Raw genomic sequence first — 26,789 nt, forward strand, 5'->3', positions numbered from 1 at the left:
GCACTTGTATTTTATCAGAAATTAGAGATAAACAGTCTACCTGGAGGAGACTGCACCCACTCCCCTCTCCTCTCTTTAAAGTGCTGTGCTGGCGGCTCAAGTCTGAATGGGTCAGTCTCATCTCCAAGTGGACCCCTCCCCCAGCCCCTCACTTTGAGGCTCTGCACCTGAGATCTCTCCTTTCCCTCGAAATTCCCCTTGGTGCTGGCCCATTCATTCTCATTTTCATTCATTCCACGGGCTCATTTCAGGCAGGGTCTGGTTATGGCTGTGAGTCCAATGCCTTGCCCAATGAACTGGGTGGTGGCGGTGGCAGCAGCAGCCGGTCCACTGGGCGCACTTCGGGTGCCGACCTTTCCAGCTGCTGCCAACCCGCGGCTCCACCCATTCATCGAACACCGGGCACCAGGCTGCGGGGCGCTTTCTGGTGAAGCTCCTCCCAGGACCCGCCCCCTTTTCTGTCTGGGTTCCCAGTCGGGAGCGTCAGGGAAAGGCTGGGATTAAACAAGGCTCCTGGAAGTTTTGAGCTCAACTGCAGGCGGTTGAGGGGCTGGAAGGGAAGAGCCCCCGAAGGAAGTCTCTTGGCGCCCTCTGGTGGCAAAGGGGAGGACGCATACAGTGGTACCACCTCCAGCTGCAGGAGGCTGCACCCCAACCCCCTTCCCTACCCATCCCGGTGACGCCACTCTGCTCACCTTCCCAAGGTCACCTGAGTCACGCGTCCAGGGTCCCAGAGCAAGCAATGGCAGTGCCCAGAGGAAAATGCCAGCCCGGGGCCCAACCTGATCCCAGCTCCCGCCCACTGGTAAAGGCTGAATCCCCGACAGTGCCCTGGCCCCTTCTCTTACGTAAGAACTGCCTGCGTCCCCAGCCAAGACCAGCAGGTGTGCCCTGGGTGTGCTGGACCCCTTCCTGGATGGACATCACTCTGAAATTCTCCCCCTGCTCCCAAAAGTGCTCTCTCTCTCCTAGATTCTACCCAGTGGTGTCCAACCTCTTCCAGGGCATCCCTTCTTTAAAGACAGAAAACCCCACACTGGCTGGTGTGGCTCAGTGGATCGCTCACTGGTGAACCAAATGGTCACAGGTTTGATTCTCAGTCTAGGGCACATGCCTGGGTTGCAGGCTGGGTCCCTGGTACAGGGGTGCATGAGAGGCAACACACTGATGTTTCTCTCCCTCTCTTGCTCCCCTCCCTCATCTCTAAAAGTAAATAAATAAAATCTTTAAAAAATAGAGAAACCCCTGCCCAACCGCCAGGCCCTCTCCATCTCTTGCTGCCCCTTTCCTCAAAACACCTTGAAAATGAGTCTATTTTGGGGGGGTGCTCTCACTCGTCTTAACATACTGGTGGGTGTTTGAGTCCGCCCTCCTGGGCAAGCACTCCAGTGGAGGTCGCCCTTGGCCTCCACGGGGCCAAATCCAGCCACCAGCTCCCAGTCCTCACCTTGCAGACAGCATGACACAGCAGGGCAGCCCGACCTTCCTTTTAATTCATTCCAGAGAGAACGAAACATCTATTCCACTTATTGATGCATTCATCGGTTGAGTCTTATACATGTCCTGATGAAGGATCAAACCTGCAACCTTGGTGCATCTGGACACTCTAACCAACAGAGCTACCCCACCAAGGTTATGGGCAACCCCCACCCCTCCCCCTTTTTTGCTTATAAAAAATAGAAATGTATTTCCCAGTTTTGAAGGCTGGAAGTCCAAGATCAGGGTGTCACGACGGGTTGAATAAGAGTCCTTATGCAACCAACCAAGTCTGGGCTGCAGATGTGTCCTTGCTCCTCACTCAGCAGCAGGGTCTAGGAGGCTCTGTGGGGTCCTTCACTGAGCACGAATTCACCTCCACCGTCATGACCTAATCACATTCCAGAGGCCCCATCTTCTAACACCATCACACTGAGCATTAGAATTCTTCCTGGCTGGGGTGGCTCAGTGGATTGGGCTCTGGCCTGTGAACCAAAGGGTCCCCAGTAGGGGGAGCACGAGAGGCAAACACACATTGATATTTCTCTCCCTTTTTCCTTCTCTTCCCCTCTCTAAAAATGAATAAATAAAATCTCTTTTAAAAAATCTAGATTAAAAAAAAAGAATTCCACCGTGTGAGCTGGGGAGGACGGATGCCCTCCTTCAAACGGTCCTCCACCTGGCTTCTGGCTAATGCTCAGCCTTCAGAGGCCATCTGTGTTCTCGGAACGCTCCTGCCCCAGGTGACGTCCGCCGGGCCCTGGGGCATTCAGTGCATCTCTGCGATAGGGCTGTCGCCCTCGCCAGCTTTCTGCTGCTGTTGGGTGTGGCGTTCTTGGGAATGCCAATCCCACCGCTGCAGGTGAAAGTGCTGGTAGAGTCCTCCACATCCTCACTGACCGGCCACCACCTGTTCTGTCGATTACTGAGAGACACGGAGTTTCCGGGTTATAATCAAGCATCTGTCTCTCTTCTGGCAGAAGCCTTTTTTGTTCCACTATTTTGGAGCTGTTATTAGATGCATAAACACAAGGCGTTGTTATATCCTTTTCATGAACTGACCCCTTTATGATTTTGAAATGTTCCTCTCTATTCCTAGTAGTAGTATTTGCTCTCTGACAATGACTTTCAAATAGTGTGCCCCAATAATTTTTAAGCCACGCAATACTTATTTAGTCAGGGCCACTGACCCCTTCTCCCTTAGATTGTCAAATATAAAAATGACAGCCAGCACAGTGGCTGTCTGGTGTGAGTGAATCCAAGTCAGACCTGTTTTCTGTCAGACTGGCAGAAGCCAGTCCACGTGCGCCGGGAAGAGGGCCGGACGTGGCTGCTCTACAGCTACTTTGTCCGGCTTTAGCCACGGCGGCTTTCTTCTGACCCGCCTTAGTGCGGTACACCGTTTCCATTTTTCACTTTGCATCTGTTTGGGCCTTTACATTTAAAGTGGCTTCTTACAGGCAGCTTATAGCTGCCTCTTACTTTTTAAAAATTCTAACCACCCCTGACCTGTGTTTGGGGCATGACTGCTATCGCTGGGTTGTCACCGCCTTTGATTTGTTTTGTGTCACGGTTCTTTGTTGATTCCCTCAAACTCCTTCCCGCACCACAGAAACCCCGCTGCTATGCACCTGGGGCTCAGGAGGCCCCTTGTGCCCTCACACCTGTGTCTGGTCCAACAGCAGACCTGGCTGCTCTCCTCTCCACCTGCTCCTCGGCCGGGCTCCTGCCAGAGCTGCCTGCAGACTGCTCTCCACAAGGGGAACAGACTATGTTAAAAAGTACACTTTATTTATTTTTAGAGGTGGCTGGGGAGATAAACATCGATGGGTTGTCTTGTGCACCCCTCACCAGGGACCTGGCCCACAATCCAGGCTTGTGCCCCGACCAGGAATGGAACCGGCATATTATCTCATTTATTGTCTCTCTACTGCACTAACAGTTCTATGAGGGCAGGTATTTCTGCTTCCCTTGTTTAATGCTAGATCCCCTGTACCCAGAAAAGCGCCTGGCACCAACCTCCAGCCACACATACCTTCAGCAGGACGCTGGGGCTTGGGTTAACTCCGGACAGAAAGGAGGTGGTACTCCCAGGTGGCTCGCCCACCATCTCCTCTCGGGGCGGAGGAGCCACCCGACAGAGGGTCCACCACTCGCCTCAACAAAATCTCTCCCCTTCTCTGGGCCTTGCGGATACTACTGAACCCTCCCCGCTGATGTAGACTTAACAAGACCACAACTGTCTGGTGGCTCGCACCCAGGGGGCACAGCACCGCCCTTTACCAACTCTCCGCGATGGGTCGCTGGGGTCAGCCAGGGCCAGGTGCTCTACCCTGCTCAACGACCGGGCTCACGGTCAGCCCTCTGAGCTGCCGGCGCGGGCCCCCGCTCGCAGGTGGGCCGTGCACGCCCACGCAGCCTGCCTCCCGTAGGCCTTGCACCACCGCGGTCGTCGGGCAACACTGTGCCCACATTACAAGCGAGGGAACTGAGGTCCAGACCCTCTGAGCGGAAGACCGGGACGCAGCAGGCGGGCTTCTGCCGTTAGTGAGTGCCCGAATCTGCACTGCCCACGGCCGCGTGCGGAGGCCCGGACCCGCGGGCAGCCCGCGGGGGTCCCGCGTCCCGAACCCTGGTTTGGGGTCTAAGACACCCCAGCTCTTTCGCGCGGCAGATTTCACCAAGATTCAACGACGCCACCACGGTTCGATCACGTGACCCACGGTGCACTCGGTCATGTGCTCCCTCGGACCAATCCCCGAGGCCAAGACCGAAAGACCTTGGGACTGGCTCAATCCCCGGGCGCGGGACTTCGCTCCGCCTAGTTAGCACCTTCCGGTTGAATTCTATTATCCGCGTGAATCTCGCTCCCTCGCGATACTTGAGGTCTGGCTGGCGCCTCTAAGCCCCACAAGGCATTGGGCGAGGGCGGGGTCGTTGTCTATTGGCGCAGCCTCGCGCATCGCGAGCGTCATCTTCCTGAGTCGTTCTTGTTGTACGGCGCTCCTCGCTCGGAAGCCTGGTTCGGTTTACTGTGGCGTGGAGAATGGGACAAGTGTCTTAATGTAGGCCCGAGGGCCTCCCGCCGCGGAGCCTTCCCAGGCCCAAGCCCCTGTCCCCGCGACCTCTGAAGCCCTCGGTGCCTTCCTCACTTTGTCGTGGCTGGTCTCGCGCTCCAGGCACTCATTTGATCGTTCTCGTTCCAGCTGGAGTAGGGATGCTTAAGCCGTGGTCCTTTGCTGGGCTTCTGGGGGCTGTGACCCCGTCCAAATTATGTGCACAATAGTCTATGTAGGTGCTTCTGTGAATTTCATGAGATTCAGGTGCCGAGCATCCCCACGGGACCGTCAGGGATCTTCGTCGGTCTGTGTGCTCTCTGCCAGCGCAGGGCCTGGCACAGGTGTTCACAGGGGTGCGTCCTAGGTCGGAGAGATGTCTTAACTTTATTTGTCCCGATTACTTTCTCATGTAGTTCAGAAGGAATACTTGCTTATTACCCGCACACAGCTTTTGATGGCACGCCTCTCTACTGGGGCTCATTCATTCATTCTCCCAACAAATACCGACTGAGCCTATGCGTTGGGGGTGGAGGAATCGAGCTCCACGCTAGGCACTGGAGAGCGTGGGGAAGCACACGAGCCCAGGCACCGTTCCCCGGAGCTCACACCCAGCAGGGGAATCCGTGAAGATGAAGATGAGGGAGACGCTGTGAGCGCCTTGGGACCGGGCACCAAGACTGAAGGATAAATAGCTAATAACCAAGTCAGGGCGAGAGTGGGGAGAGCAGGTTGAAAGGCTCATGGGTAAGACTCCGCCTGTCACAGGAGACTAGAGTAAGTAGTAGGGCTCACGTTTTGATCCTTGGGGGATTGCTGGGCCGGGTGCAGACTGATGAGGTGAGTGTTTTTGATCCCTCTGGCTGCAGGGGGCGGGGGCGGGGGGGGGGTTGGTCAGGCAGAGACGGGAAAAGGGAACAGCTGAGCACAGGCTGGACTTAGAAATCTGAGCATGTGTGGAGACTTTCTGGGAATCAAACTGGCTACCCTTTGGTTCCCAGCCCACTCAGTCCACTGAGCCACACCAGCCAGGGCAGTGCTATTTCTTTCATCCCAGAGTTTAACTTTATCCTAAGGCTTTTCCAATCTGCGGTGCTGGGAGAACAGGTCAAGAGGCACAGGGTGTTCAGTGTACAATACAGTCTGACAAGGGATTAAGTAAAATGGCTGAGCGTGCTGGGAAGGACTGGCGAGATCACTGGCAGCACTTCTCCCCGCCTCTGGTGGAAGTGCTTTGCTGCACCCAAGTGCAGCCTGGTGGTGGTAGGGATCTGTGCATGATCGCAAGAAATTGGATAGGGCCCTGGTGTCAACTCAGGTGGTGTCCGCTCAGATTTAGTGTCACTTTGGTACTGTGTCGACACAGCAATGGGGCAGGAGGTGGGAGGTCTGGGCCCGGGGTCCCTCTCTGGTGGGGCAGCCAGCTGTGAAGTCCTGCAGATCTCTGGCTGCAGAGGCAGATGCCAACCAGTTCCTGTGGATGGGCTGCTTGGTTGGGGCAGCGGGCCCAGTGTCACGAATGGAGGAAGAAGCTCCCTGTGCCCAACGCGCTCCCGAGGCTTTGCCTGGGCTCTCACAGTTAAGACAGTCTGGGACAGTCCGGTTACCTAAAGACGCCCATGTCACCACTCAGTACCAACACGTCCTAGGTGCCTGTGGAGCTATGGAAGTATTTCCCCTCATTCGGACTCTGAGTTGGGAAGGGGGAAGAATAAAGCGAGGTGTATATGCATTTCCTATATTTACTTAGTGCTGATATGAAATACAAGGTGCTTTTCAGGGTGAGGGACTGTTTTAGACACTTCTGGGGCACAGACCCATTTGACAAAAGCTGTCTCCTGCAAAAAATGAATCCAAGTGTAATTCCAGGGGGTCTCCGGAAGCTCCCTGGTCCAGGGTGCGGCCTCACAATGAAATTGCTCTTCTATGTCAGCTGTGCCCAGCTCACCCAAAGGGTCTGCTAGTGGCTGCTTTCATTAAGGAATGATTTTTTTTTGTAGTTATACGAGATGGGTGTTGACTGAACTTACTGTAGTAATCACACCGTGATGTGTGTGTTGGGTTGCTACACTTACTAGCGTGTCGTTGGCACCAGACTGCTGGACGCCGATGGGGCGGAGCGCGCACACCGGAGCTCGGGGGGCACACCTCACACATCCCGTACTCACAGCTGTGCGCCAGCTGTATCCCAGTAACACGGGGCAGAGGTGGGTCAGCAAACTCTTGCACTTCACTCACCATCGGTTTCTCACATTGCAGAGCCTGGATCGGCTCCAGCCTATATTTAACTGTGTTTCTGAAAGGCTCACGGGTAGTAACCTAGGCCACCTCCACCCGGAGCTGGGCATGATCAGGAAAAACTCTGGACAGAAAAGATAGTTTCTTTACCCCACTTCCATTCTATGGAATTAACTCAATGCTTTTGTAAAAAGAGAAGAACGAGACAGCATGGCTGACCTGGGGCAGGGAGGGCAGGGGGAAGTATTTTGACTTATTTCTCCAGAAAAGTGTTAACTCTTAGTAGATTTCAGACTTTCTGGCAGTGGAACTCACTCCGCTCCCCCACCCCTGCCTGCAGCAAGGTCTTATGTAAGCCGCATACTAAACAAATAAATTTACAGGTTCATATTGGCAACAAAGTTAAGGAAAACGGAAGCTAGTAAGTATTCTGCTCTCTAAAGTGTTGAAATTTGGTGTAATGTTTGAGTGTTTTTAATAGTTAAAATATCACAGAACTTGACTTACACGCAGCAGCCCCTGAAGTGGGGGTGCAGGCCGCTGTGCTGGCTGGTCTCTGAGGTTCCTCTGGTTCTACAAGTGCAGCGTCAGAAGCCCTCAGGAGTTCACGGCCACCCCGGGATGATGTGGGGCCTGCCCCTGAAGTGCTCTGGGGGTGTCTCAGGTGTTCTGTAGTGGTGGGGGCAGGGCCTCCAGGGCTACACAGCGCTGGGGTGAAATCTGGCTCCACTCAGTACCTGGGTGACCTTGGCCAGTGACCTTGCCTTCGTGCGCCCGTTTCCTTGTGTCAGTGATGGTGACGAGGACAGATACTTTGGTGGGTTGCGAGAGCTAACGCAGGTAAACAAGGCACCTACAATAAATAGCCTGTGGCATAAAGGTATCAGAAGAAATGTTTTTAAAAAAATTTTTTGAGAGAGAAGGGGAGAGTGGAGAGGGAGAGAAGCATGGATGTGTGGTGGCCTGTCATGTGTCCCTTACTGGGGACCTGGTTCACAACCCAGGCATGTGCCTTGACCCGGAATTGAACCAGCGACCCTTTGGTTCACAGGTCGGCACTCAATCCACTGAGCCACACCAGCCACGGCCAGAAATCAGTTATTGTCATTACTGTTCAAAGTCTCAGACCAGTTCTCATGGCAGGTGACACAAAGCAGTTCAGTCTTGCTCTCAGGCCCCTGGCCACCTCGAAGGAAGTACAACTTCCTACTTCAAGTCAGTGCAGCACGCCTCTCTCCCACGTCCTGTCAAGAATTCTTGAGCTGAAGGAGGCTGCCGGACGCTGCCGCTTCCTGCAGTTTCATGACCGGGGCCAAGGACACCCAGCCTGGGGAGACAGCCGTTCTGGGGGCCACGGCAGAGCCGAAGGTCTCCAGAGCAGCGCGCCCACTCCCGGGCGGGTGTGCGGTTCTCCAGAATCCCCAGGAGGTGCCCAGAGGCTCAGGTGCAGACAGCTGGGGACAGCCCAGGCCCCGCCACCTGGGGCGGGTCTCTTCCACACACAGCAGCCCCAGCAGCGACCCCTCCCACTGTGGGAGGGGCCGCAGACCCGTCTGCCAGACAAAGACCCTGAGAGCAGGCCACAGCCCGCCTGCTGGAATGCGGATGGAGAGCAGAGGTGACGGTGACAGCGGCTGGTTCTGATCCCGGCCTCCTCGCCGACTGCTCTGTGACAGGGGTGAGCTCCCGCAGGCGGGGGCGGGCCGTCTAGGGCCCCCCAGTCATATGCTCAGTGACTCTACTTCCAAGACATTAATGTCTTTTCATGAGCCATTTTAAACACAGGGCTCAAGAATTCCATTCCCACAAATTCTGTTCTGATTCCCATCTGCCTACTCAAGACTGAGGGGGTCCGTATAAAGCCACCCCTGCTTTTTGCCTCAGAGGAGTTAAGAGGGGCTCACTGCCCCCCGGGGAAGTGGCTGCACACGGACGCCGCCGGCCCGCAGCCGGCGTCACAGCGCGGCTGCCTGCCCACTGGCGACTTGGCAAAGGTCAGAACCAGTGCACCCGACACCAAGGCCAGATTTAGTTTCATGATGAGCAATAAAACTCACATGTCCTTTATTCAGTCCATATAATACACCATTTTTAGAGTCTTTTAAAATTAGATAAAAGAGCATATTAAATGGCAAGTGTATGAAGTCTCTCTTCATAAACAATGTCAAAACCAAAAGTTTTGAGTTACAAAATGTTAAAAAATATGTAGGTACTTAACATTTCACTAAAGCATAAAGTTACAGATATTTTCTAAAGAAAAATAATTGTGCCACTTACCTATCTTTGCTGTTTCTATGAATTTTTTATTCTGTACATAGGACATTTTGTACAAAATATGAAGTCTACATTTTATTATTTATTACCATAAAACAAAGATACAATGTATGTACAATATTAAAAGGAAGCCATACTAAAGCCACACTAAAAAGACACTCGGAATAGTGACATTTCTGACGCACAGGTACGTTGGGAAGAGTGAAGATGCCAAACCAGAACTTTATGAAGAAAAACAGTCACCAGTTTATTTTCAATGTAGTACTTTTTGAATCAGTTTGGTACAGAATAAACAGTGTATCTATATAATAATATATAAGTTGAACAATTAGCACAGGAAATCTGAATACTAACTAGGAAAACTTTAATAGGCCAAAATATTAAATAATACTCTTGTCAAAGAAAATTAGTTTCTCTCAAAACCTTTTCTCCCCCTTTTTGGTGAATGTTTGTCTTCAATAAAGAGCAGAAATAAAACCTAGATGAAAGATGTTCTTATACCTGGAGCTTTACCGTCGCCCAAACAGCGGTCCTCTGCTTGTCCCTCGGCCAAAAGTCTTCCAGAAAGCTCTCTCGCAAACATACCAGACACCGAAACCAAGGCTATCTGAGTGTCAACCGAAGACGAAGTTCAAACAACGGTGTATCAAAATACGTAAGACACTGCTTTATACAGTAAAAAGCACCCTTTTTCCCTCAAAAGGAGAAGGCATCTAGACTTTTTGAAAATTGTAAATTTCATAATGGTAAAACGGACAGAGGCTTGTCAAGTTTCTCAGGAAGTGAGTCCGCTCACCGAGCAGGCTCTGCACCCGCACCGGGCTCCCTCCCAGTCGGCCAGTGCGCTCCACACAAGGAGGCCCCCAGGTGGCCTTCCTCCAAGACACAGGACACGCGCACTGTCCGTGGGCCTCGGTGGTGGCGGAAGCGATGTCTGCTTTCACAACATCTGAGTGGATGCCAAGACCTCGATTAGAAGACAGATCCTAAAAGAAGCCACGTTTTATCCTTTGTGTATCAAGACAGTTAACGTTAACTTGTATAATCTTATGCTGCAGACAAAAGAGACCAGGGTCGTTTGTTTAGAACAGCAGTACACATCTCAAACAGCTTTCAAGCAGGATAAAATAAGTCAAAATACTGGCCACCCTGAGAGAAAAAAAGAACAGACAAAGCACTAAGTTTAAAGAATATTTCCTCGTGCTATTCCATCGAAATGAAAGCTTGGTACATGCAAGGAAGGCGTGAGACAGGTAGCAGCATCTGCCGAGAGCCAGACTCTGGGTGTTCCTTTCGAGGCGTGTGTGACGTGTGCTCGTCTCAACGGGACTCCTCTGTGGCCACCCTCGCCGTCACTGCCGTCACTCCCGCTGAGCTCCGAGCGGTGTCGCGCCAGTGCCTGGCGTGCAGGGCGTGATTTTTGTTACCTTTGCCCAAAGGCAGCTGCACTTGGCATTTGGCCGGGAACTGGCTTCTCAAAATGTCCTCATTCCAGCTTGCTACAAAGTGTGGAACTCTTAGACTCTAACTTTATTAACTCAAGAGCCTTGTTAAGGGACAACAATGTGTAAGAACGGAAAAAAGAATTCGGCAAACCCCAAGATGAACACACTGTTTTAAAAATTCCATTCTAGCCACGGGAGACAGAGGCAGCTTCTCTGTCAGGCAAATTTCTCCTGTGAGCTTCCTGCTCGCGTCCTGGTGCGGACAGACGGGCAGATATGGCTTTAGAGAGACACGGAAGGAGTCGGACGTGGTGCCCCTGCCGCTACTCAAAGTGAAGGAGACCTCGGGACAGACCTGCTCCGAGGACACTCACTGCGTCGCTGTCCACGTTAGAACAGTGACAGCAGAGAAGCAGTTCAATGATACCGGGGAAGAAAAGAAAGAAGAAACTGCTGGTGTAAACAATCACATGGAAACAATTTCAAAGGTTGTAGAATCTTAAAAATACAAAATACTTTTTTAAAGTGTTCCTTTGATTTGAGAAACATTGACATTCTCAAAGAACCACTTATTTTCAGTGATCGCCAGTTCCGTTTGGGTAGAACTGAGGGTGATGACCAGGGTGCTTGCCTTAGCTGAATCTGGGACACTGCCACGGCGGGGACCCCACGGGACACCGTGGTGGCCCTGCCTGCGTCTGCGTCACCATTGTTTGAACTCCTGCTCTCGTGCGGGGGGCGGGCTACTGTCTGGAGGACGGGTGAGAAAGCTCTGACTCTGAGTGTGACTGATCTGTGTGGCACGCAAGTGTGAGTTCTCTATGGACCCAGGGCCGCGCCGGCAGCCGGGCAGGCGGCTAGCGGCCGTCCTGGGACAGCAGCTCGTCGACTCTGAGGTGGGCCTCCAAGGCGGTCTTGGTGTGGAGGTCCTGGGGCAGCTCGGACTTGCGGCGCACCAGGGCCCGGTCCTTCTTCAGGTCCTTCTGGGCCTGGAATCACAAAGGCGGCAGCATTGACTACGGGGCACACAGGTGCGCCTCTGGGGCGGGGCAGCTCTCACGGGGGCCCTCTGACCTAAGGGGCGGGCAAAGAGGCGGTGATCGCCCCAGAATGTCAGGTCCGTCCAACAGTGATCTCAGGACCAGTGAGAGGACGGTGTGCCCAGCACTGCGCTGTCTTCTGACACGGGGGTTTTCACCCGGAGCACTCAGCACCTCTACTGGGCAAATTTGTCCGTTTTTTTCAGTCAGTCCCAAACATCACCAAATCCCCCTATTTGATGAAATGTTCCCAAAGCCATTCTGTGCCTCTGTCCCTTCCAGAAACATTTCAAAACGGTGAGATTTCCTTTGTAGGTAAATAAAAATGAACTAAAAATAGTTTAAACTGAATTGAAAAAGTCTCAAAGTTATATAAAACTTGAAAAAAGATCCTTTAAGAGGTTATTAAATGGGTCATGTGGGGGAGAAACCTTCTAAAACTTAGAAAACCTGTTTTTATTTGCTTTCCCAACAGTAAGTACAGGAAGTAAAGGGCTCCCTCTTCCATCCCATTCTCTTCCTGAGGTTTAGAACAGGTGGGCTTTACTTAAAGAAACCTCACGTCTGCATGAGGATTCGGAGAACTCTGCAAAGAAAGGGGGCCTCGTGCGGGCAGCTGACACCCGCGAACACCCGTCCCCACGAGTGGCCGACACACGAGTCCCTTCCCTCGGAAGGAAGGCCGCTGCGCTGACAGTGTCTCTGACACTCGATGACCAGCCGCTGGAACGCACCCGAGGCTGTGCGCACACGGAAGAGCGGCCAGAACCTTGAGCCTGGGCCTAACTCGGGTACAGTCGGTACAGCACACTTTGCTTTAATGAAAAAAATTCAAGAACCTGCAGAAGTCACACGTGAAAAGCTCACATTTTTACAGAGCTAGCATTTCTTAGGGTTCTTTGCATACTACCTCCTCAAACAGCAGTAAGAGCAAAGTTTGGAAATAATTCCGTGTGACATCAAGACTATTTCTAAAATGTTATTTGGATAATGACAGTCATTCATGGCGAAGGCAGGGGGTTGACTTCCCTGGAAAGCCCCGCATATCGGAGACTGTGGGGCTGAGTGCGTCAGTCCCAGTACTGGCGAAGAGTGCTTTCATCTGGGAGGCGGGTTACTTTCGACCCACAGGACCCTGGGAGGGAAACCTCACCCTGAGTGTTACGTCCACTGCAGAGCGAGTTATAAAACAAAGCACAGCAAAGCCAGACAGAACCAGGAGTTTCTTGCCCGAAGGGGCAATGACTACTGACACAGCGGTCCCAGATGGGGAGGAAACATTCTGCTGGAAAAAGGCACCAGCAGGAACCCTGGAGCTGGACCAGCAGATGCAGTCTGAGAGCACACACAGGCCCTGAGCGCCTGCAAGGGCCGGTGTGACGGGCGCCGCCGTGTGCAGTGAGTCATTTCAGAGAAACGAGAGCAGGACGGCATGAGACACCATGCAGATGGCCACCCAACACTTGGTGGAGAGGATGTGCTGCAGACATGCTGGTGGTGGGCAGGACAGGTGGCAGAGCCGGGACAGACAGGACAGACAGGACAGACAGGACAGATGGTGTGCCAGGACTGGGATGTCTCTGTGCAGGATGCCCCCCACCCCGGGAAGAGACGGCCTGTTCTGTAGCTGATGGCAGATCTAAGGGAGAGGCTACATTTACACAGTGAGGGGCACTTTACTGCTGGAGGCAGAGAAGGATGAGGGGACGGTTCTCGCGGGACCAGACTGCCTGGCCCTCACCACCACAAGCTGGATGACAGGAAAATACTTCATGTGCACACAAGTGTGTCGACTCTTCCCCTAGTACAAGAGCCTTAATGCACTCTACAGACTGAGTCCTGAATACCTGCGCCTCCCACCTCTCGTCTGTTTTTCTAGTCTCCTGATTTACATGGCTGCCACTGCTTTTGTCCCGACTGTTAAAAATGAGAACTGTAAACATTTTAAATGTCTCTGATGTGAACGTCATTCACACAAAGTTTCTTAGGATGTTCCAGGTGGGGCTACACAAGTTTCTCAACGGAAATCAAATGGGGTTCGGACACGTACACATGCGGCTGAGACTCTGCACGTGGTTCCTACCAGTTACCCCTGCCCCAGCTTTCAGAGGCCCCCCCGCAATGCGCTGGAGGCATTCTGAAGAAATGTGGAGTTATTTTGGAAAAATCAAATTAGTTGAAAATAAAATTAAAAGGGCACTGGAAATATTAAAAACTTAATTTTCAGCTGGGGCTTCTGTCGGTGTGGTCCCCAGGTGCACACGGACGGTCCCGTGCATCTTGGTGTCTTCCCTGTGCTCTGGCAACAGTCATTGGGAACTCCAGGGGCATGACTGCCAACAGTCTCCAGTGAAGAAGGCTCCAGCATATCAAATATCGTACCTAGCAGACTGCACCACAAATGTCTTTATCTAGACAGGCTGAGACTGGAGGGGGACTCAGCTGACCCGCAGAAATCCACAGGAAGTCCTGCAGGTGGAGAGTGTTAATCCTCTAACTTCATTTTTTTTGGCATTAATTTGGCTATTCTAGGTTCTCTGTGGTGCCATGAGACTTTAAGGATCTGCCTGCCGCTGGGACTCTGCCCAAGACAGTGTTCATTTGGGGAGAACTGCTAGGGTCTTAATGGCATGAGGCTTCCAACCCTGGAACGTGACCCACAGAAATCTGAAGGTAAGGGGGATCATTTTTGAAAGAATGTCAACTATATGAAAAAACTGCGTCGTGCAATCTAATGTCAAGATCTACGTAAAAACAAACGTGCTCTGAGTCCCCCCGAAACCGTCCTGCCCACATGCCCGTTGTCTGCAATGAATTACGTGGATGGGCCTCTCCCCATCCCACGGGGAGCGCTCCTCCGGCAGGGAGAGCTGCCCTCTGCAGGGACCGCCCGGTCGGAGGGTTTCTGGGTCCTGGCTGTCTCCCCGAGGCAAGTGCTGCTTCCAGAGGCCCTGTTGCAGAGGAGAATGCTAGCTCGGTCTGCGTTCTTGACCAAGCTCATGACCTTCTGCAGAGGAGGTCCTATGTCATAACTATGTCCATAAGTCACACAATTATGTATGATATTCGTTACTTTTTGGACAGTTTGTTTTCTTCCTGGCTTTAATCATCAAGTCAGAGGACGTACCAAAAAGAAAAATTCTCCAACCCTAAGATACTGAACGTGAAAGCACTGGCTTGCAAACCATCAATCTCCTCCTCCCCTGTGGACGGACTAAAAACGAACATGTGGTTACAAGCTCACGGGCAGGCCCCCGGGGAAGGGCAGCGATTTGATTTCCTCCGCCTGCCTGCCTGCTCCTTAGCACACTTTAAGCTGTCAGACCAAAATGGTAATCAAAACGAGGACCTCAAATTGCTTTCCAAGTTAAAAAAAATCAAGGAGAAAAATGAACACTCCCACAAACAGGAAAATGTAAGAATTTTTATGGTTTTTATTAAGTCTGTCTCACTGATAAAATTATTAACTGTCAGAAAATTATGGAATTTGTGGATTAAGTAAAAAATGAGTCGCTGTTGTTCACTAGGGGCGTACTGAGTTCTGCACTGTGCTTCCCATTCTGATGAGCTGAAGGGGGCGCGCCTGCTTTCCACTCTAACCTGCAGCTGGGAGCTGGCCGGCAGCAGCAGCATGGCCGTGGCCAGCGCAGGCGCCGCCTGCAGCCCCGAGAAAGAGCGTCTAGACCAGGGCCGCCCAATTGAAAGTCATGCCAGCCGCATACGTAATTCCAGATTTTCTAGTAGCCATGTCAACAAAGTAAAAAGCAATAGCAACAGGCAAAATTAATTTGAATGTTTAATTTAACCCAGCATAACCAAAATACTCATTTCTACGTATGGTAAAAAATTAAAAGCGACTCCTGGCTGGTGTGGCTCAGCGGACTAAGCACTGGCCTGTAAACCAAAGGGTTGCTGGTTCAATTCCCAGTCAGGGCACATGCCTGGGTTGCAGGCCAGGTCCCCAGTGGGGGGCACGTGAGAAACAACCACACATTGATATTTCTCTCTTTCTTCCTCCCTCCCTTCCCCTCTCTCTTTAAAAAAATAATAAATAAAATCTTTAAAAAAAGGAAAAGAATGGAAAGTGAGAAATAATGCTTCCACATGCTTTTCCTCCTGGCAAGCCTGGCAACTCCCAAATGCCGGTGACGGCATAGTTTGTGGCGACGACCACGAGGCTGTGGCTGCGGGCTGGGCAGCGTGGCCTAGGTGGTCTGGTTGGTGCTCTGGGAAACGTCTGGTCCTGTCTGACCGGGTGGGAGAGCTACTTCCTTGAGCTGAAATCAAACCGATGACAGGGCCCCTCTGGTTCACGGAGCTCTGAAGGACGCTAGCACTGATGAGCCGTCTGCGGGCTATACGCACTGCACTTCCGGGCACTCGGCCTCTCACATGTCAGAATTCCAGTGCGGGCGTCTTTAGAAACCTCCCTGGTTGAGGGGATTCAGGTTCGCAGTCAGAGGCCCACGTCTCCAGCCTGGCCGGCACTACGTCAGTTACAGGAAGGGAGACAGGGAGGCGTCCTCTGAAAGTCCCGGCACGGAAAGGCTCCTCGCGCACGGGCAGGAGACTGTGTGTGACCCTCTCTGATGCCCACGTCGTGGATATTCTCAGCTGAGTAACGGGTCCACCTGTGGACCAATGGGCACTGCCCCAGCAGGCCCGGGCACCCCACCAGGGCACGGGCCCTGCCCAGGCCGCCCTGGCATCTGGGCAGCCGAGCTGGGCTGTAAGTGCAACGGGGGCCTCGCGGGCACCCGCTGGGCCAGTGCGGAAGTCGGGGGGAGGCAGGAGGAGAGGACAGCGGCAAGACATTAATTACTGCGAAGCTCTTGACTTTGTGCTCAAGTTAACATGGAAAGAGCAGGTGAGGGTGGGGCTGCTGCTGCTGCTGCCGCCCCCAAGGGAGAGGGAGAGACGGGTCACAGGCACACACTTAACCCTTAGGACCATTTCCAGTAAGTCGACCCTGAGAGGCACAGGTGAAATGTTTCCCATGTGGCCGCTGCAGTCTGACTTTAACCTTGGCTTACACGGCAGCCCCTGCCGACAGCATCACCTCTCACAGGTACATGCATCTCTGAAGCCAATCTCCAGCAAGCGCCTCCCAGCTGAGCTCTGCGCACTTTTACCTGGCGAGCCTCTTCGTTCACTGTCTTTCTCAGCATCTGCACATCTTCAAATAAGGGCCCATCTGTCTCCATTGCCACCGGGATGCTCACCGTGCTCGCTTGACTATACACTGTGTACTGCAATGCAAAGTGTGGAGTCACTCTCTGGCAGCGCCTGGGCCGGGCGCCAGGGGCTCCTCCTGGCGGGTGAGACTTCCCACCAATGCCCCCAAGGGCCCTCCACCGCCTCCTCCGGCAGGGCCCTGGCCCTGCCGCAGACCTCTGCAGCCCCTACCGCTCTGGCCACATGCGGGTGGGAGGGCAGAACCGGCCTCAGTGGTCACGCTGCTCACCCGGCCCCCAGGGCTGGGGAGAGCTGGTGCCACCACCTCGCAGTCCTCGGTGTCCTGACTCCATGGAAGCAGCGAGGGTGCGCCCTGGACCAGTCACTGGGGCCTCGTTTGTGCCGGGCCTGCTGCCTCTGACTTCCCAACCTTCGCACACCACCTGCCGACCCAGGGCCCTTCCCTTTCCTCTCGAATCCTCCTTCCTGGATCCTTGACCCTTTTTTCTAACTTGCTTCAGCCCCGCCATGGACCCTACCCTTCGTCCACACCCAGCCCGCACAGCTGCCACACTGAGCTGGCACTACAGGGAAGGACCAGTGTCCCCTGGGCCCATGGGCCTCCTGGTGGCTTCCTTGCCACCTCCCCACTCCCCCTGGGCTCTGGGCTCAGTGTGAATGGCAGACAGGCCTCTCACCCCTGTGATGGGACCACGGCCACTAGCCTGTTCTGGGGCCATCTTCTAGTTGCTGAGCCATCTTTTGGTTTCTATCCTCCTGGACCTGTCTGTGGCCAGAATGCCCCCGTGCCCCCGGCTTCCCGTGTCACCTCCTGCCAGCCCTTCAGAACAGGCCCTGCCCAACTCACGCACCCGGTGGGGTCCCACATCATGCCTGAGACCCCGCCCTGTTCACCTGCACCTTCCACACCCCCGAACCCTGTCCCCGTGGTGGCTGCTCACTCCTGGGGCCCCACCCTCACACCTGCTTCAGCAGGGCCCCCCACGTGCTAGGCCCTGCGGCTCCTCCCTCCGAGCAGCTGTCAGAATCAGCTGCCTAAAATGCGGTCTGATGAGGCCATTTGGCTCTTTGTGACACGTTAGCGCACACACAGACAAGACCCACACTCCTGTCCCCTCTCCCCAGCAGAGCACACCCGGCCCCTCCTCCACTGTCTGGAGGCCATCAGTGCTGAAGGACGCGGCTGTCCTCGCTCGGACTTGAGCCCCTTCCTGGGAATTCAGACTGCTTAAGTCCCCTCAGCTGAGACTCCTGCTGGGCTGAGGCCCCTCGGGACACCTGGGCTGTGGCCTCCCAAACCTGCACCCTTTCTTTACCTGCCCCTCTCTGAAGGTGGGCCCGGGCCTCCTGCCCTCCTGCCCTCCTCACCCAGTGGGTGCAGTGGGTGCAACCTGACCACCCCTGTCCGGCCTCTCGTGGCCGTCAGCTCCGTGAAGCTGGGGGCTATGTTCTGGCTCTCATCTTTGTCTCGGGAAACTCACAGCTGGCACCCATCTGCCCACCTGTGCTTGGGGGAGATGGGGACATGGCACAGTGCCTCATCCTCTCCAGGCTTCCCAGCCACTGGGCCAGACCGAGGTGACAGTAGCTGCGACCCTCCTGTGGGGGTGCAGGGACTGATACTGAACCAGCAGGCCAGTTCCTGGCCCCTCTGAGCAGAAAGGGAGCGTGCCCCCAGACTGCGGCAGCGGGCTGCACTGGGGGCGGCGCGGGCTCCTAGTCCTTGAAGGGCCCGGGCAGAGAACAGGTCGGTGAGGCTGCTATAACATGCTCACGGCAGAACACATGCCACGTGGCAGGGGAAGGTCCTTCCTAGGAACAGAAACCTCCATGCAGGCTCAAGTTCACAACAGGGCAGAGGAACACACGGCCCCAGGCAACCTCATCTCTCAAAGGCAAGGCAGCCGGGCCCTTGCAGCATCCCCCAGTCCTGCTGCCCGAAGGGCACACCAGAGCCACGCTCAGGGCTCCCGGAAGTGCCTGTCGTCACTCCACACGCATCCCGGGAACGTCAGGGAGAGAGAAGTAGTAGAATGTGACGTGACCTCTTTTGGTCGATGACATTAACCCCCTGTGAAGCTGCTGTCACTGCCAGGACAGACTCAACGCCATGGAGGCGCCCCCTTCCCGGGTGCGCACGGCCAAGAGGCACGAAACACGTGGTTCCTAAGAAAACCGGAGGAACCAAATGGAAGGCGCCTTGATACGCATCAGGAAACAGAGCGGACTGCTGGGGGTCCACCTTCAAAGAGGAAGCCGTTAAATCAATTCTGAGAAAGGCAGATTTGAACTCGAGAACCAAGCTTCAAATACCCAACTATTTTTGTCACAAATTATTAACTTTTTGTTGTGAGTGGCAAGCAGTGACTAGAATTCAGAAGAGACACTCTCTGGCGAGACCCGAAGCGGGCCCAGGGCCCTAACCCCAGTCACGCCGGCCCAGCCCATGAAGTATTTTCCGTTTGTTCACACAGGAGGGCGCTCAGGGGCGAGTCACAGATGTCTCAACACAGGAATGAGGAGGCAGATGGCGCTGATGGAGGGCAGGTCCCCACAGGGCAGCGCCCAGGCGCAGACACCCTGCACGCTGCCCTGGTGACCGGGACAGCGGTGAGGAGAGCAGCCAGAAGGAATGGAATAGGCAACACCAGACAACACAGGGGCAGTTCGCATCGGCACACGTTTCGGGGGAACGGCTGTTACGGCTCGGCGGAGAACCCAGTCCCGCCTGTGAACGCGGCCGCCCTGCCCCCTCCCTCCGGAACACAGACACTCACGCAGCCTCTCTCGAGGTCACGTCTGTGTTCTAGGCAAAACCAGCACACACACCCTGACGGGTGTCACACACACAGAAGACACACTCTTGTCTTGTGTGGTTTCGAGGGGGTCGGTCTGGAGTGTGTGTGTCGCTCTGTCGACTGCGCCTCGCGCCGACACCGCCCGGGTCTGCGGCTTCACTGCGCTTCTGCGCAGACGTCGCGCCCAGCCCCACCTCCAGCGTGAGCCCTAGCCTGTGCAGCCGCTGCCCGGCGGTCCGCCCAAGGCACGCACACCGCAGCGTCACGGCATCCTAAACGGGCACTGCCGTGTCACACGGAGGAATGAACATCGCTATTCGTTTCAGGTAGAATCAAGGAAATATTTAAGAATGTCACTCAATTTCCCTATGGTGTCTCTGGATCACAGTTTTAGCAAAGGAAATACAAACCAACATGTTAGTATATAGGCAAAACACACTTTTCACTTTGTATTCATCCCTCGCTTGTTATGAAATGTGAGAGAGATTTAAAAGCCTTCATACCAGCTTAGTTATGAGATATGTTTTAGTTACTCATGTGCACCTCTCAGCAAAGCAAACACACTGCTTCCGGTCTCGTTCCCTTACGGAACCTTTCAGGGCTTCAGGGACAGCCGTCCTTACACAGCCAAGTCTTCCCTCTTCTGGGGGCTGGGGAAAGCCTGAGAACTCTTCACGTGACAGAGGTCCATACAAACGCCATCGGGAAGCGGCAGGCACTCCACACCCAGAGAGGCGTGTGCCGTGACAGGGCTCCTGCCACGGGGACCCGAAGATGGGAGGGACACTGAAGACCATGACTTGAGCCCCCAGAGCCCAGCCACCCCGGAGGCAACGACCCGAGAGTTACTGCCCCTGTGGCTCTGCAGCCGGCCACCCGGGAGACAGGGCACTGGCGCCGCGTGCCAGGTGCGGCTCTCCTGGCTCGGACGGGGTGGGCACAGCTGCTCCGAGGACACAGGCCGGCGATTTTTAATGGCAAAGGCTCAGCCTACAGAAACCCGGTTTTAGGGAAGAGGACATAAACTTTACACTTAATAGACCCCAAATCTCGTTCCTTTTCTTTTAGATAGAATCCGCTATTAAAAAGACGGAAGTACAGTTTGAGCCACGGCATCTATGACGTTTACAAAGGAAAGCAAATTACAACGCTGGCCCCAACAGAAGCTGTGTCCCGGCTTCTTTTTACCACAGCACGTTCACCACTTTCGTATCTCACTTAAAAAGCAGGAGAAAAGTATCGGTCCTGTGGCAAAAACAGCCTGGGGCAAAATGAGCACCTGTACAGAAGTTGATAAGCATTTTTATTGCGGATATTTCCATACACAACGTCCGTGAGCACGATTTCCCGCCCCCCGCGACGCAGCCACAGGCCTGTCTTATAAAAATACGCAGTCCCACCTGAGACATTTTCAAGTTACTCTCTTTTTAAGTACCTGGGGGTTTGCTTTGGCTAGATTTTCTATCTTAACCCATGCTTCTTCTCGTTCTTTCATTTTTAGCTTCTCTCTGAAAAACAGTAAAAGGTCACTGGGGTTAGAGAGATGGAGCAAATTCAGGAACGACTGCGGGGAGACCCCCGCGCAAGCAGCGGCATGGCCCTGCCCCCTTCGCCGTCCGGTTGTGGGCGGGACACGGGAAATGCGGTGAGATGGCGGCCCCCCAAGGCTGACGTTACACACCAGCGGCCCTGTCTGATGCCGCCATTGGGGGGGTCACCCGGCCTCCCGCCCGCCGCTGAGCTCACTTGTTCGTGAACCGTGCGACGCAACCTTTAGGGCCCATTCCGAAAGCTGTGACACCTTCCAGAGCAGGCCGCCCCCGCCTCCGAGCCCTGCACCGAGCAACTGAGCCGAGGCGGGTGCGGGGTGCGGAAACGGCCTCCCCGAGCCCCTGCCACGCGCCTCTGGCTCGCACTGGACACCTCACCTGTTCGGACCCGGCTGCCTTGCTCTTCCCACACCACCCAGGACGTACACTTCCAAGAAGCAGGCCTTTGTTGCTTTCGGTCACGGCAGTGAGGCCGGAACCAGAACAGGTGCACAGTGGAGGTGACTGCTGGTCACACCGACTGTAACCTGACTGACCTGCACTGAAGGGGACCTACAGAAGTCAGTTTCAAGTGACAAGTAAAGGACAAAAGCTCCAGCAGTTTATAACGCTGTCCCTGAAGTTGGGATTTTGATAACTAATTATCACGCAACTACAAGGGACAGAGCGCCTTGTCACCTAAACTGCCCCTAGACAGTGTGGACGGGGGCCAGGCTCTGTGAAGGACACAGGCCGACCCCGGGGCGCCCGTGGAATGGGCGTCACCGGCCAGAGTGGAGCTGTGCGAGGGGCAGGCTCTTCTGTGCTCATCTGAATCGTACAGAACGGATTAAAGATTTACCCTCCTGTCTCGGGAACACGAAAACCACTACCCGTCACAGCCTCTAAGCGTCCCTGAGAAACGCAGAAACCCTGGGAGCTGAGTTCCTGGCTGCACATGCACTTCTGCAAAAACGACTAAACTAGCAGCGCGGAGGGGAAAACAGCTCCCTGTAGGTGTGTGTGCTCTGAAACCAAGGTTCTCACAACCAACTTTCTATTTGCGCTCCGAATATAAAAGGACTATTTTGCTTTAACGTGAAGAATAACATTAGGACAAACCAACGGGAGAGGTGTATTCAGGATTAAGGAAAACATCATCCTTGAAAGAGTGACTTTGGAGAAGAGCAACTTACTTCAGTTTCTCTGCTTTAAACTGCTGAGTGCAGTCATCAAACAGTTTCTGGTTCATCTCCATGAAGAGCTTCAGGGCGTTGTATATCAAGCCGTGGATTGTCCTAGAAGTGAAACCTGGTGTTGGAATCCAGAAGGCCTGACCACCTGCCCCCAGTGGTCGACTTCTTCTCCACACTTATCAGGCTATTGCAACAGTTTGCAAATTTCTTAAGCTTTAAAATAAAGAAGCTGCTCCTTCAGATTCACTTGTTCCTTTTGCTGCAGGCGGCCCTGCACCGCTGAGCCCCCTCACGGCCCTGCTCGCTGGCCGCAGGCCCCTCAGCTCACTGCCCTGGCTCACCGGCACTGAACAAAAATGCTGAAACTTGAACAAGTGCAGCTAAGATGAACCTAACCATACAGAAAACAATGGCAACACCTCATTTACTACACGTCAGCTTTCTTTCCATCTTATTCACCGAGGACAGAAGAACCAGTCTGAGTAATGCCTGAAGAGCTCTGGCAGGCAGAGAATGGACCACCACCGGGCAGCTCGGTCACACTGGGCTGCAGGCTCTGACACACGGGAGGGGCCCAGCCGCCTCGCATCCCAGTAGAGCCTTGGGGGGCTCAAGTCCCAGCTGCCACCTGTGTGGCCACACGAGTGACCCCCGGGGAGATTGGCAGCAAAACTGCGCAGCAGAGCCCTGTCCCCCCGTGGAATTGTGAGCAGCAACAAAAGAGTAGTGTAACCAAAACCCGAAACAAAAATTAAACTTTCATACTGTCACTACTCTTTAATTAACTTTAAGATAAAAACCCAAGTCATATGCAGGCAACACTTAAAAGAGCCTTTCTTCCTGTCCACTGGGCAGGAGCTGTGCTCAGGTGCGCACAGGAACTCGGTTGTCACCGCTGGACTCGGCGACAGGAGGTGCTGGAGTGGCAGTTCCAAGTGAACTTATCAACGACGACTGGGCTATTTGGGGGCACTTCCGGGCCCAAGACTGCGGTGAGTGTTTGCAGGGTGCCGCCAGGAGTTAGGACTTTGTTGACTTCACCTTAATGCACCTCCACCTCCAGGTGAGGGTCACTGCACAGCCGAGTGCCGTGTGTCCAGGCACACTGAAGCAACACAGCAGGCCTGTTCCCAGACCACCACCACAGAGGGAGTGGTCACCTTTTTTGCTGGTGGAGGCTCATGCCTTCAATTCGTAAACACCACATCTGTGAAGCGCAAAAACCATGGCATCTGTGTGTTAACATCGTCTCAGTTGGTTTTCACAAGAACCCGGCTGGGAGCCAACATTCTCTGCTCCTCAGAGCGGGGAGCCAGCCGGGAGCCCTGGTTGGCTGCGGGTGGACACCTGCCACCCAGGCCGGGCTGCTGCCCCCGAGCCCACTTGCCTCCCTCGTGCATGGGGGGGGGGACTAGAGGTCCTGGCTCGGCTCCCTCCTGCTTTGAATTCCGACTTACTGCTTAGCACACAGGAAGGAGGGAAATGAGGGCAGACAGGGCCGCCCAACGCCCATGTTTACTATGTAAACAGCTCCAGTGCCCGTGCCACCTGCCACGAGGAGGTGGTGCCCACGCCGAGGCGAAGGTCTCAGGGGGGCCCTGGGGAGAGAACCGGTCCCTGCGCCCTCTTCTGTGAACCGTCAGGAGAAGAGGAGCACGTCTGAGGCTCCTCGGGCCTTGTCTGGGTCACCTGCTCTCCAGGCAGGGGCACGGCAGGTGGTTCTTGGTCACACAGGAAGGCTCACCGGGGCGTGTGACGCAGGGCCTGAGGGCCCCAGGAGGGGTGGCCACTGTGCGCCTGCAGGAGCTGAGCCCTGTGAGCTCTGCAGGGACCTTCGAGTCCTCCGGAGGGAATTATCAAGACACTGCTGCTCGCACGGCCCAGGACGGCGCTGGTGAACGCACGTGGGCTTGGAAGGCGGAGGGGCGGGCCTATGACGGACCACACTTCCACTAATCACAAGTCCACAGAGAGATCAACATCTTGTTTCGTGACAGGTATTTCAGACTTGGATTTCAGTCTTAAGTGGTTTGAAGTATGAGCAGAATATGCAAATGTGAAAAGATGCAGATGCTACAGCTGAAACGACCACAAATAACACTGAATGCAAACTGAGATTAAAAAGTAAAATTAGAGCCCTGGCTGGTGTGGCTCAGAGGATTGTAAGCATTGCCTGCAAACCAAAGGGTCGCCAAATTCTGGTCAGAGCACAGGCCTGGGTTGCAGGCCAGGTCCCCAGGTGGGGGTGTGTGAGAGGCAACCAATCGATGTATCTCTTGCATATCGCTGTTTCTCATCCTCTCCTTCTCCCTCCCTTCCTCTCTAAAAGTAAATAAATAAAATCTTAAAAGTTAAAAAACACAGAACAAAACGCGTAGATGCGGTGGTGGCCAGCCCTGCTCACTTGTTCCAGTGGGTCTTCGAGTTGCGGTACAAGGACGGGAACATGATGGGCAGGATCTTGGCGGCGTTGTCACTGATGAGGCTCATGATGTACTCGTTGTTCCAGTAGTACAGCGCTCGCTCCGCCACCTGGCAGACAGGAAGCATGCGCTTTATTCTGGGTCACGACGGAAACCGTTCAGCACACATCCTCCCTCCCACCCCTGTGGGCGGGGTGGTGAAGGGCCCTGTGTTAGGAAGTTGTTATTCCTACAAGTTCAGAGAACCTCAGACCAGATTTTTATCTGGTGTGGGGCAAGAATATTCAATGCGTGCAGTACTTAACTATTTATTCAGGGGCACTGACCTTTTCCTGTTAGATTGTCAAATAAAAGAGTGACAACGGCCAACATGACAATAGTGACCCAGTGTGAATGCCCCGTCTTGAACCATAAACACATAGGTCATATAATGCACCTGCATTTTACTGATCACGCTACATAAAAACATTTTGTCTTTCTGGTTAATTCTTGGTACCAGAAACCCTTATGTACAGGTACAGGCACCTGATTCTTTAAAAAGTCACTTTGGAGCAAAAAGGTAGGTCACTACTACTATCATTATTGTTTTGTAAATCGATCAGAATTGTACCTATTTTTTGGTCAGATTGGCAAAAAGCAGAACATACTTTTTGGTGTACTGCACAACTTTAGTGAGTAGCTCGTGCCACAAGATGAAGAGGGCTGGGCGTCGGTGCCCTGGACCGTCACGCTGAAGAACCGGGGCTTCTCGTGCACCAGGACAGTGGCACCACCTACTCAGTGGACACTCACCCCAGACCCTGGGCTACGTGCTGAGGACAGTCACCTGGGCCCCCCGTTCAGTGGCCTCTGCCCCCCGCCCCCCCCCACATGGCGCAGCAGGGGTCAAGGTGAGCCAGAAACCCTGGCCTTCCCTCGTGGGGCTTACGCCCAGTTGGAGGGGACGTGTGGTAGGTGACTTCTCTGATGGGTCAGAAGTGGGGGGTCCTGTGGGGGAGACGAGGGAGGCGCGGCGCTGGCTGAGGGTATGGGGTGCGGGGGCTGGGGCGGCGTGTACACTCATGTCCCATGCGGCTGTGCTGGCCCTCCTCTGCTGGGTCACCAGCCCCCTGGGGACCGCAAGAGTGTGCTCATTCTGAGCCTCGGTTTTTACCTTATTCGTGGTCAGTTTACAGTAGGTGTCTGCTCAAGGAGACACAGGGTGGGGGCAGAGGGGTGGAATAAAGCTGCTGGGGCAATCTCTGAAAAAGCCCTGAAGAGGTTAAGAAGGAAATCAGGAAAGGAAGTGGAAAGTGACTGGACTGAGAATTCCGTAGTGACAAGAACCAGGACTAAGGGGTTCTTCTGAAGGGTGAAGGGTGAAGGGTGAAGGGTGAAGGGTGAAGGGAGAGGATCTATGTGATGTCAGAGACAACGAGCCTCAGGAGGGAGAACTCGGAACGGAGGTTTGGCGTCATGGTGTCGGCTGTGGAACACAGGGCTGTGTGCCTTCTGGGGCAGGCTGAACAGAAAGACAGAGATGGCTTTTCAGAGCCGTCACTCTTAACTGTTCCTACCAAGAAATGTTTCCAGTAATGGGCACAAGATACTGAAGTATGTTTCACAGAATTAAAGCCAGCCTCTTATTTTGAAGTATGATTAAAAGTAAAACCCTGAAGTTTACCTTCAAATCACGTGGGAAGCACGGCATGACCGGCCACTCCCGGCCCCTGCGCCCCTACACCCGTACCTGGAAGTGCGGGCTGGAGACGCACTTGGCCAGCTGCCGGAAGAGCGGCTCCATGATCTTGACGAATTCCGAGGGTTCGATCACGTCCAAAATCTCTTCCAACTCGTTCAAGAACATTACTTCTTTTGGACTGTGGGTCTTTGGCCAGTACTTGAGAAGTGCCATTACCACCTGGGGAAGGAAAAGCACACAGTGGGTGACGTCCCAGTGCCAACGCACGTTGAAGCTGGTTTGGGGTCCTCACTGCAGAGCAGCAAAGTGAGGCGGGGCTAGCTTCCCTGCAGGAGGGACGGTGATCGGTCACTTACTGCCTGGGTTTTATAGTTGGAGAAGCTAACTGTAAAGTTGCGGGTCTAATCTGAAATGCTTTAGAACCTCAAGTTCAATGT

General features: G+C 54.0%; 1 protein-coding gene and 1 long non-coding RNA gene across 6 annotated transcripts in view; both read right to left on the reverse strand.

Moving 5' to 3' along the window:
- Positions 1-1,472: 1,472 nt before the first annotated feature.
- Positions 1,473-4,181, reverse strand: LOC128627546 (uncharacterized). Its single transcript, XR_008391780.1, has 2 exons — positions 3,512-4,181; positions 1,473-2,484 (listed from the first exon to the last, which is right to left on the reverse strand). It is a non-coding gene; the product is annotated as an uncharacterized LOC128627546 (long non-coding RNA).
- Positions 4,182-8,793: 4,612 nt separating this feature from the next.
- Positions 8,794-26,789, reverse strand: part of PPP2R5C (protein phosphatase 2 regulatory subunit B'gamma) — a 124,525-nt gene continuing 106,529 nt past the window's right edge. For 3 of the 5 annotated variants that reach the window (XM_053665982.1, XM_037130387.2, XM_037130389.2), the window contains 6 exons: positions 26,401-26,571; positions 24,653-24,780; positions 22,249-22,350; positions 20,959-21,031; positions 16,662-16,778; positions 8,794-11,478 (listed from right to left, as the gene is read on the reverse strand). In XM_053665982.1, coding sequence (XP_053521957.1) covers positions 11,347-11,478; positions 16,662-16,778; positions 20,959-21,031; positions 22,249-22,350; positions 24,653-24,780; positions 26,401-26,571 — 723 coding nt within the window. In that variant the 3' untranslated portion in view covers positions 8,794-11,346. The remainder of the gene's footprint in view (positions 11,479-16,661; positions 16,779-20,958; positions 21,032-22,248; positions 22,351-24,652; positions 24,781-26,400; positions 26,572-26,789) is intronic. The other 2 variants (XM_037130388.2, XM_037130390.2) reach the window with 1 other exon arrangement.

Source organism: Artibeus jamaicensis, unplaced genomic scaffold, assembly GCF_021234435.1.
Source record: "Artibeus jamaicensis isolate MK-2021 breed Jamaican fruit bat unplaced genomic scaffold, CSHL_Jam_final contig_444, whole genome shotgun sequence".
Taxonomy (NCBI): Eukaryota; Metazoa; Chordata; class Mammalia; order Chiroptera; family Phyllostomidae; genus Artibeus; species Artibeus jamaicensis.